Here is a 12112-nt window from a genome sequence, read left to right on the forward strand (position 1 = left end):
TTAAATGAGAACTATGCCTATGAAAGCAGTGTTTTTGAAACGGTTGCCTATGCATTCAAGAACATGGCTATTTTGCCTGGAATGTGCGTAGTAGTACACATGCTGTTCGTTCATCCTGTCCCGGCCTCCGGTGCACAATATCAAAATGAGCTTCATATGCCTATGCTCAATATTTATCACAAATGGTATGATCGTATTTTGAGATCTTCTTTTGCCCAGCTATTACTATTCATCCATTCATTAATGACAATATGTTGCATTTAAAATGCATATTATCATCTGCTCTCCAATCTATTCATATTATATATATATATATATACATACGTACATAGTCCAGAAAAAATGAACACAGCACTCCAAACAGACTGAATATCAGGAAATGCGCACATTACCAGAGGCTGAATCAGTTCCCCAATTTGAATGTAAATAAAACGATAGAAGCAGGCACGGCACCAGGACATCAATGTAGATATAAGCAAGGTTGTTTAATTTCACCCCAAGTGAGCGAAGTTTAGATTCAACACAGAGCTTGAGAAAAGTTCTGTGCTGAATTGAAACGTCGCTCACTTGGGATAAAATTAAACAACCTTGCTTTCATATACAGTGAAGTCCTGATATATACATACAGTGGATATCAAAAGTCTACACACCCCTGTTAAAATGCCAGGTTTTTAGTACAAGATGAATAATTTCAGAACTTTTTCCATCATTAATGTCACCCATAATTTGTGCAATTCCATTGAAAAACAAACTGAAATCATTTAGAGGGGAAACATAAAAATAACAAAACTACAATAATGTGGTTGCATAAGTGTGAACACCCTCTTAAAATTGGGGATGTGATTGTGTTCATAATTAACCAATCACATTTAAACTCATGTTAAATAGTAGTCAGTACACAGCTGCCATTATTTAAAGTTATTCTCAGTAACCCCATATAAAGTTCAGCTGTTCTATTAAGATTTTCCTGACATTTACTTTGTTGCATGTCACAGCAAAAGCCATGGCCCGTAAAGAGCTTACAACACATCAAAGGGATCTGATGTAATGACGGGGGGTAGGGAAACGGACAAGTGAGCCCTAGTCTACCCACCACTCTGTCCCTGCCTACTTGCAACGACCCGCCCTAGGCGACGGGGTACAACTGGGCGGCGGTCCCTGCGCTCAGTAAGTGCACGACAAACACGACAAACATAGAAGGGAATACAAGCAAGGGAAAGGGGCAGTTGCCCACGGCAACACCGTGAGCAACCAGAGTGGTGAACGAGCCGAGTCAAGCCAGGAGTGTGCGAGGTACCAAACGAAGAGCAGAAGAGTAGTCAGTAAGCCAGGGTCTGTATGGAGCAGGATCAAAATAGAAGGAGCTGTAGCTGGGCCAGGAAACCACACGAAAAGAATCACAAGCACCGAAGGACAGGAAGGGCAGGCTTAAATAGACCGAGGGCGGGAGCTAGCTCAGTCTGGCCAGGTTGCGATAGGCTCTCCCACTCCTAATCCTGCCAGCCTGAGTGGTGGAAGCTGGAGTCAGTCTCAGGGATGTAGATTCAGGTGCTGACTGATTAATTATGGGAGTTAACCCCGAAGCTGTGCCTGGCAGATCCTTTACAGTACCCCCCCTTTTATGAGGGGCCACCGGACCCTTTCTAAGTGGACCTGGCTTACTGGGGAAACGCAGGTGGAACCTCCTGACCAATACCCCAGCGTGAACATCCCGGGTGGGTACCAAAGTCCTCTCCTCGGGCCCGTATCCTCTCCAATGGACCAGGTACTGGAGGGAGCCTTGGACCATCTTGCTGTCCACAATCTTGGCCACCTCGAATTCCACCCCCTCAGGGGTGAGGACGGGAACAGGAGGTCTCCTCGAGGGAGCCAAGGACGGGGAGCAGCGTTTAAGGAGGGAGGCATGAAACACGTCGTGTATACGGAAAGACGGGGGTAACTCCAGCCGGAAGGAGACAGGATTGAGGACCTCAATGACCTTATACGGCCCAATAAACCGGGGAGCAAACTTCTTGGACAGAACCTTGAGACGCAAGTTCCTAGACGACAACCACACCAGATCCCCGACCATAAACAGGGGGTTAGCAGAACGTTTTCTATCAGCCTGAGTTTTTTGTACGCTCTGGGACGCCTCTAGGTTCTTCTGAACCTGGGCCCAGACTGTGCACAGTTCCCGATGAACGACCTCTACCTCGGGATTGTTGGAACTACCAGGTGAAACGGAGGAGAACCGTGGATTAAACCCAAAATTACAGAAAAAGGGGGAGACCCCTGACGAGTTACTGACCCGGTTATTAAGGGAAAATTCGGCGAGGGGAATGAATGAGACCCAATCATATTGACAGTCAGAGACAAAACACCTTAAATATTGTTCTAGAAATTGATTAGTCCTCTCAGTTTGGCCATTGGTTTCAGGATTGAAGGCAGAGGAGAAGGACAGATCAATCTCCAACTTCATACAGAAGGCTCTCCAAAACAATGAAACAAATTGTACCCCTCTGTCCGAAACAATATTGACAGGGACCCCATGGAGACGCAGGATGTGTTTGACAAACAAGGTAGCCAACGTCTTGGCGTTGGGTAGTTTCTTGAGGGGCACAAAGTGGCACATCTTACTGAAGCGGTCTACTACCACCCACACCACCGACTTGCCTTGGGATGGAGGCAAATCGGTGATAAAATCCATGGAGATATGTGTCCAAGGTCTCTGGGGAATGGGCAACGAACGCAGTAAGCCCGCTGGTCGGGACCTGGGAGTCTTGGACCTAGCACAAACCTCACAAGCGGCGACGTAGGCCTTAACGTCTTTAGGCAACCCAGGCCACCAATAGTTTCTAGTAATGAGGTGTTTGGTACCCAGGATGCCTGGATGACCAGATAGTGCGGAGTCATGATTTTCCCTAAGTACCCTTAGCCGGAATTGCAGGGGAACAAACAGCTTGTTCTCAGGAAGGTTCCCGGGAGCTGAACCTTGATCAGCAGCAATTTCAGAGACTAAATCAGAATCGATCGAGGAAATGATTATACCTGGAGGCAAAATACAAGCAGGATCTTCCTCCGAAGGAGGGCTGGCCATGAAGCTACGCGACAGTGCATCAGCCTTAATATTTTTAGACCCAGCCCTATAGGTAACCAAAAAATTGAATCTGGTAAAAAATAACGCCCATCGAGCTTGTCTCGGGTTTAGCCTCCGGGCAGATTCTAGGAAAACCAGATTCTTGTGGTCGGTAAGGACCGTTACCTGGTGCCTAGCCCCCAGGAAGTGGCGCCACTCTTCAAATGCCCATTTAATGGCTAAGAGTTCGCGGTTGCCAATATCATAGTTACTCTCAGTTGGCGAAAACTTACTGGAGAAGTAGGCACAGGGGCGGAGATGGGTGAGGGACCTGGTACCCTGGGACAAGACAGCCCCCACTCCCACCTCAGATGCGTCAACTTCCACGATAAATGGCTCCATTTGGTTGGGCTGAACCAGCACCGGGGCCGAGATAAAGCACTTCTTAAGGACCTCAAAAGCCTGGACAGCCTCAGGAGGCCAGTGGAGGAGATCAGCTCCTTTGCGAGTGAGGTCCGTAAGAGGCTTAGCGATGACCGAGAAGTTAGCAATAAATCTCCTGTAATAATTAGCGAACCCCAAAAAACACTGTAACGCCTTCAGGGAGGCAGGTTGGACCCATTCCGCCACAGCCTGAACCTTGGCGGGGTCCATGCGGAATTCATGAGGAGTGAGGATTTGACCCAAAAATGGTATTTCCTGTACCCCAAACACACATTTTTCGGTTTTGGCAAACAGTTTGTTTTCCCGAAGGACCTGGAGCACCTTCCTGACATGCTCAATGTGGGAGGACCAGTCCTTGGAAAACACCAGTATGTCATCAAGGTACACTACAAGAAATATCCCCAGGTAATTTCTCAAAATCTCATTTATGAAATTCTGGAAGACCGCAGGGGCATTACACAACCCAAAGGGCATGACGAGGTATTCAAAATGGCCTTCGGGCATGTTAAACGCAGTCTTCCACTCATCCCCCTCTTTGATGCGGATAAGGTTATACGCCCCCCGTAGATCCAACTTAGAGAACCATTGGGCCCCCTGAACCTTATTGAAGAGATCAGGAATCAAAGGAAGGGGATACTGGTTCCTTACCGTGACCTTATTCAGGCTACGGTAGTCAATGCATGGCCTAAGACCACCATCCTTCTTCCCTACGAAGAAGAAGCCAGCACCTACCGGAGAAGTAGAGGGACGAATGTAACCCTTGGCCAGGCATTCCTGGATATACTCTCTCATGGCTTCACGACAAGAAAGATTAAATATCCTACCCTTAGGAAGCTTAGCTCCTGGTACCAATTCGATAGCGCAATCGTATTCTCTATGAGGAGGTAACACTTCGGAGGCCTCCTTAGAGAAAACATCAGCGAAGTCCTGAACAAACTTGGGTAGCGTGTTCGCCTCCTCAGGGGGAGAAATAGAATTAACAGAAAAACATGACGTAAAACATTCATTACCCCATTTGGTTAGCTCCCCAGTATTCCAGTCAAACGTGGGATTATGCAACTGCAACCAGGGAAGGCCTAGAACCAAATCGTACGATAATCCCTGCATCAACAGTACAGAGCACTGCTCCAAATGCATGGAGCCAACAAGGAGTTCAAAAACAGGGGTATGCTGTGTAAAATAACCATTAGCAAGAGGAGTGGAGTCGATACCCACTACCGGGACAGGTTTAGGCAAATCAATCAGAGGCATAGCAAGAGACATAGCAAATTCCACAGACATGATATTAGTAGAGGACCCTGAATCCACGAAGGCACTGCCGGTAGCAGACCTACCACCAAAAGAGACCTGAAAGGGAAGCAAGATCTTAGTACGTTTCCTATTTACAGGAAATACCTGTGCGCCCAAGTGACCTCCCCGATGATCACTTTGGCGCGGAAGTTCTCTGGCTGCATTCTTACGCTTAGGACAGTTGTTCACTTGATGCTTGTCATCCCCACAGTAGAAGCAGAGACCATTCTTCCTGCGGAATTCTCTACGTTGTTGGGGGGACACGGAGGCCCCGAGTTGCATAGGTATCTCTGAGTCTTTTGGGGAGGAACGAAGCAACGGAACTTCGGGAGGCATCATGGGGGAGTCGGAGGAGAAAACACATAAACGTTCACGTTGTCGTTCCCTGAGACGTCGGTCAAGTCGTACCGCTAAAGCCATAACCTGGTCTAGGGAGTCAGAAGAGGGATAGCTAACTAGCAGGTCTTTCAGGGCATTCGACAGACCCAACCTAAACTGGCACCTTAAGGCAGGGTCATTCCACCAAGAAGCTACGCACCACTTCCTAAAGTCAGAACAGTACTCCTCAACGGGTCTCTTACCCTGACGTAAGGTCACCAGCTGACTCTCGGCAAAGGCAGTCCTGTCAGTCTCGTCATAAATAAGTCCGAGAGCAGAAAAGAAACAATCAACGGAGGAAAGTTCAGGGGCGTCAGGAGCCAAGGAGAAGGCCCACTCTTGGGGCCGTTCCTGGAGCCGGGACATAATTATACCCACCCGCTGGCTCTCAGAACCTGAGGAATGAGGCTTTAAACGAAAGTAAAGCCTACAACTCTCCCGAAAGGAGAGAAAAGCCCTCCGGTCCCCTGAGAACCGGTCGGGCAACTTGAGGTGGGGTTCAAGAGGTGAGGTGAGGGGAACTACCAAGGTAGCATCAGGCTGGTTGACCCTCTGAGCCAGGGCCTGGACCTGTAGGGAGAGACCCTGCATTTGCTGAGCCAGGGTCTCACGGGGGTCCATAGTGGTGTCAGGGACCAGGGTAGACTAGGTATGGGCTTGTGATTATGTAATGACGGGGGGTAGGGAAACGGACAAGTGAGCCCTAGTCTACCCGCCACTCTGTCCCTGCCTACTTGCAACGACCCGCCCTAGGCGACGGGGTACAACTGGGCGGCGGCCCTGCGCTCAGTAAGTGCACGACAAACACGACAAACATAGAAGGGAATACAAGCAAGGGAAAGGGGCAGTTGCCCACGGCAACACCGTGAGCAACCAGAGTGGGGAACGAGCCGAGTCAAGCCAGGAGTGTGCGAGGTACCAAACGAAGAGCAGAAGAGTAGTCAGTAAGCCAGGGTCTGAATGGAGCAGGATCAAAATAGAAGGAGCTGTAGCTGGGCCAGGAAACCACACGAAAAGAATCACAAGCACCGAGGGACAGGAAGGGCAGGCTTAAATAGACCGAGGGCGGGAGCTAGCTGAGTCTGGCCAGGTTGCGGTAGGCTCTCCCACTCCTAAGCCTGCCAGCCTGAGTGGTGGAAGCTGGAGTCAGTCTCAGGGATGTAGATTCAGGTGCTGACTGATTAATTATGGGAGTTAACCCCGAAGCTGTGCCTGGCAGATCCTTTACATCTGATTGTTGAAAGGAATCAGTCAGGAGAAGGGTACCAAAGAATTTCCAAGGAATTAAATATACCATGGAACACAGTGAAGACGGTCATCAAGAAGTGGATTACATTTGGCACAATAGCGACATTACCAAGAACTGGACGTCCCTCAAAACTTGATGGAAAGACAAGATGAAATTTGGTTTGGCAGGATACCAAGAGGCCTACAGCAACATTATAGAAGCTGCAGGACTTTCTGTCAGGTTCTGGTTGTGTGGTGCATATGATAACAATCACCCGTATTTTTCATATGTCTGGGCTGTGGGGTAGGGTGGCAAGATGGAAGACATTAAACATATTGGTAGTCCGGTAAACATTAAATATAAAAGCAGTATCCTCACTATCAGCACTATTCTATATTCTGTTCTATATTCTTCTACCGGAGAACAATATCTTCTTATAACTGAGTACATTTTAATGCTGAATTATTCCCATAAATACATTTGCCTTACACTGCCTACAGCTCCATATTATGCACCGCGCAGCAGTCTATGCAGGTCTGTGCACTATTACAGCTAAGTTGTTACGTCACATAAAGGTATATTCACATTTATTGCAGACATTTCTGCAAATGCCCATCCACATGAATACGGCTTGCCAAAATCCATGAATATGTTGCAGAAACAACACTATTTAGATGAAGGGAACTAATTTTCAGTTGCAGAAATTTCTGCAACAAATCTGCCTTTTGTGAATATACCTTAATAATGTTTGTGAGTAAAGATAAACCATGGAAGGTTCTAGCATACAGGAAATAGCAGAATCCTTCACTTTAGGGGTGACTCGAAAAGGAGTTAATACATAGTTCAAAGTACAGCAGAGTAGAGGATAAGTAAGGCTATGTTCACACGGAGTATTTTGGGGGAGGAATATCTGCCTCAAAGCTCCAAACGGAATTTTGAGGCAGATATTCCTCCCCCAAAATACTCCGTGTGAATAGCAATGATCGCGCCGTTTTTCGCCCGCGGCCATTGAGCGCCGCGGGCAGAAAACACGCTTTCTCCTGCCTCCCATTGAAGTCAATGGGAGGTCGGAGGCGGAAGCGCCCGAAGATAGGGCATGTCGCTTCTTTTTCCCGCGAGGCAGTTTTACTGCTCGCGGGAAAAAGACGCCGACGCCTCCCATTGAAATCAATGGGAGGCGTTCTCGGGCCGTTTCTGCCGAGTTTTGCGACGCGGTTTCCGCGTCAATAAACTCGGCAAAAGACCCCGTGTGAACATAGCCTAAAGGAAAGTATTTACAAATTTATACATTTTTAGGTATATTTTTAAATGTAAAATGTTGTATTAAAGTAGTTTTTTTTGTTTGTTTTTTTAAACGCCTGGGTTATAGGGCAGGTCAGCACACATTATAGTACCTAAGTTATGTGTCTATGATTAACAATACAGCCCACTGTTATTCTTATATATCATACACAAAAATAAGATAATGTGATGAACACAAATTCAATATGATTTTGTCTAACAGACAGGCAATATTGAGATTTATTATGCATTGAAGTTGAAATATAGCATTTCAACATCCCTGCAGACATATCCATATAAAGGTCTGTTCACACTGCGCTTATCCCCGACGTATACCTCTAACGGATGCCTCCATCTGATACAACCGTTTAGGCTTACTATGGTATCTATTGCCTATAGGCGCCCATGTTAAAAAAAAGTATACTGTGTGATATAAGTTTTTTTTGCGGGATGCCTCTGTATGGAATAGCGCAGTAGACTGCACTATTCCATACAGTTGAAAATTATGTATACCGAAGTATACAAGAGCAACAGACGCCAAAAGAACACTCTTCTGACTTCCGTTGGGTGAATGAAGGCCTATGGATAAGTTTGACGTATGTGCAAAAAGCTTTACCGGCACATATGCCAAGCAGACATGGCAAAGGCAGTGTGAAAGCAGCCTGATACAGTGGACCTATACAGGAGCCTGTGTACTACAGAAGGACGGTATATGCAGGGTAACAGACTGCTGGAATTCTTCGGGAGAGCAAACATACAAGTCAGTTTTATTAAATGTATGGCAGAATGGAAATCAAATGTGAAATTAATAGTGCACATATTCCACCTTTAGACATTTTTGTTAGAAGAAATTAATTAAAGCACACGTTTTATTTATGTTATCATTGTGGCATTACAGATTTATCACCATTGGAAAGGTGCTTACACAGTCCTGCTTAAGCAGCATGGAAATAGTACTGACCAAATACCGTCATACAGTAACAAAATAATACCACCATACAGTGCTGAAATCCTGAGACGACCCATTTTAAGGAAATCTCTTATCGGGCTGCAATATTTTAAAGTTCTAGCAGGTATGGTTCAGTAAACAACTTAAAACTGTTTGCCCCCCATGCTTCAACCCAGTGATAGAAGTGTACTCTCTAAATAATGTGCGGCAATAACAGGTGGCACTTAGTGAATTGTACAACTAAGCACTTCAGCTACTGCATATCGCCACTTGTTCTAAGTGAAATCATGGACATGCTCAGTAAATAAACCCTACACTAATAGGACTCTGCTACTGTGGCCCTAAGCACCTATAGTTTACTGTAGGTGATACATAGTAGATTGTTGGGGATTCCACCATTTAGACTCTCACTATTCGCCAGTATGGCACAAACCTGCTTCTGTACTATGGTCAGCTACTGAGAATATATTTTTAGAGTAGTGGCATATGCTTCATACCAGTCTATGGAAGATACAAATAGATTAGTGGAGATTTGACCACTTGATTTCTAACATTTTTCACCTAACCTACAGATAGATAATAAAGGTTCTATGTGAAAAAACTTAATAAACAATTTGGGAAAATTTTAAAGAAAATCTATAATTTGGCTGCAATTTAAATAAATAATTTTTCTACTTCTCAAAGTTAGGTTTATAAACTAATCCTAAGTAATGGAGTCAATGTCTCAATTTGGAAAATAAAATTTCTTTGAAGAATGTGGATGATATGGGATGGTTCTTGAGTTGAGGGTCATTTTCTATGAATCTTACCTTTTTTAGTTCCTCTTGCACACACGTGGAATTGTCTTCTGATGAAAGCATTTCATAGTTTCCAGTGTCCAGTCCAGGCTCTGGCTCATGCTCATCTCCAGATGAAGTTTCTCGGTCACTCATCTGTGCTGTTAATTCATTTAATCTTGTTTTTAGTTTTTGCTCAATGCTATCACTTTTAGTTCTATGTTGCTGATCTCCACTGCTCATCCCAGTTTCTGATAAATCACTAAAGCTCTGTAGGCAAGAAAGAAAAATAAATTACTTAATGCATTAATGCCGCTATTAACATTCCCTTTATATACCAATGCAATTCACGATTCAGATTAAATCTGTATGGAATATACCGCAGTGACTGAAAAAGGGGTAAATCTGCATATAGCCCCATTTATCTGTACACCAACTACTAAAACCTGAACACTGATCCCTCAAAGCATTATCATGGGGTTATCATGTTTAGAAAACGTATTTTGTAAAAAAAAACTATTAGGGAAATCAGAGTTAGGGTATGTTCACACGGCAAACGAAAAATGGCTGTAAAATACGGAACTGTTTTCAAGGGAAAACAGCCTCTGATTTTCAGCCGTTTTTTATGTATCAAGAGTTTTTTTTTGATGCATTTTTTACGGCCGTTTTTGGAGCTGTTTTTCTATTGAGACAATGAAAAACGGCTCCAAAAACGGCTCAAGAAGTGACATGCACTTCTTTTTTACAGAGCGTCTTTTTACGTGCCATTTTTACAAACGGCCGTGTAAAAAAATGCTCCGTGGGAACTAGACGCCGTTTTTACCATTGAAATCAATGGGCAGATGTATGGAGGCGTTTAGCCTCCGTAATTTTTAGCCGTTTTTTGGAGCGTTTATGGCCCGAAAAACGGCTGAAAATAAGCCGTGTGAACATACCCTTAAAGGGGTCGTTCCAGAATTTATAATTACCATCTATCCCCAGCGGTTACGAGAACGAGGGTTCTGAGCCCTCAGATCGTCTTCACTGCACCCCCCGCAGTGAGGAGGAGCTTGAATTTATTCAATGTCCATGGGACTAACGGTAACAGCCGAGTGCTGCTTGTCTGCCGCTCCATTCAATGTCAGAACCCCCATTCTCACGGTAAGTGGGTGTGACCCCCAGTGATCAGGCAATTATCACCTATCCTGTGCTTAGGTGATAATTGTTGATTATAGGTATACCACTTTAAAGGGGTTGTCTCACCACGATAACCCCTGTCCATATGCCCTATTAGGGAATATGAATGTCATAGAGTGGGGACCCGCTTGGGATCCCACTTTATGTGCTGTAAGAGCGGTTTCCTTTCTGGTGGACCCAGTGCACCTCTGTTCCGGGACTCCAGCTGGGGAAACCCCTGACAACACTGTCTATGGACAGTGATGTCAGGAGCAGAGCAGGAGTCCCAGGCAGAGTGCTAGAAGCGGCTTTGCTCCTGGACTCCGGCTGGGGAAGCCCATGACAACATTGTCCATATATCTATAACTATATATAGTAATATCTACAGGGAGCTGTGTGTGGTATTATCTACAGGGAGCAGTGTGTGGTAATATCTACAGGGAGCAGTGTGTGGCAATATATACAGGGAGCAGTGTGCGGTATTATCTACAGAGAGCAGCATGTGGTATCATCTACAGGGAGCAGTGTGTGTGTTAATATCTACAGGGAGCAGTGTGTTATAATATCTACAGGGAGCAGTGTGTGTGTGGTAATATCTACAGGGAGCAGTATGTTATAATATCTACAGGGAGCAGTATGTTATAATATCTACAGGGAGCAGTGTGTGTGGTAATATCTACAGGGAGCAGTGTGTGGTAATATCTACAGGGAGCAGTGTGTGTGGTAATATCTACAGGGAGCAGTGTGTGGCAATATCTACAGGGAGCAGTGTGTGTGGTAATAGATACAGCGAGCAGTGTGTGGTATTATCTACAGGGAGCAGTGTGTGGCAATATATACAAGGAGCAGTGTGTGGTATTATCTACAGGGAGCAGTGTGTGACAATATATACAGGGGGCAGTGTGTGGAATTATCTACAGAGTGCAGCGTGTGGTATTATCTACAGGGAGCAGTGTGTGTGGTAATATCTACAGGGAGCAGTGTGTGGCAATATCTACAGGAAGCAGTGTGTGGTAATGTCTACAGGGAGCAGTGTGGTATTATCTACAGGGAGCAGTGTGTGGTAATATCTACAGGGAGCAGTGTGTGGTAATATCTACAGGGAGCAGTGTGTGGTAATATCTACAGGGAGCAGTGTGTGGTAATATCTACAGGGAGCAGTGTGTGTGTTAATATCTACAGGGAGCAGTGTGTGGCAATATGTACAGGGAGCAGTGTGTGGTAATATCTACAGGGAGCAGTGTGTGGTATTATCTACAGGGAGCAGTGTGTGGCAATATGTACAGGGAGCAGTGTGTGGTATTATCTACAGAGAGCAGCGTGTGGTATTATCTACATGAAGCAGTGTGTGTTAATATCTACAGGGAGCAGTGTGTGTGGTAATATCTACAGGGAGCTGTGTGTGGTAAGATCTACAGGGAGCAGTATGTTATAATATCTACAGGGAGAAGTGTGTGTGGTAATATCTACAGGGAGCAGTGTGTGTTAATATCTACAGGGAGCAGTGTGTGTTAATATCTACAGGGAGCAGTGTGTGGTAATATCTACAGGGAGCA

The 12112-nt window shown here is 45.4% G+C and overlaps 1 protein-coding gene across 2 annotated transcripts in view; it reads right to left on the minus strand.

Moving 5' to 3' along the window:
- Nucleotides 1-12112, minus strand: part of MYRIP (myosin VIIA and Rab interacting protein) — a 474673-nt gene that overhangs the window by 58184 nt on the left and 404377 nt on the right. For both annotated transcript variants that reach the window (XM_075827100.1, XM_075827101.1), the window contains exon 11: nt 9435-9671. In XM_075827100.1, coding sequence (XP_075683215.1) covers nt 9435-9671 — 237 coding nt within the window. The remainder of the gene's footprint in view (nt 1-9434; nt 9672-12112) is intronic.

The sequence above is a fragment of the Rhinoderma darwinii genome, chromosome 5, assembly GCF_050947455.1.
Source record: "Rhinoderma darwinii isolate aRhiDar2 chromosome 5, aRhiDar2.hap1, whole genome shotgun sequence".
NCBI classification, from domain to species: domain Eukaryota; kingdom Metazoa; phylum Chordata; class Amphibia; order Anura; family Rhinodermatidae; genus Rhinoderma; species Rhinoderma darwinii.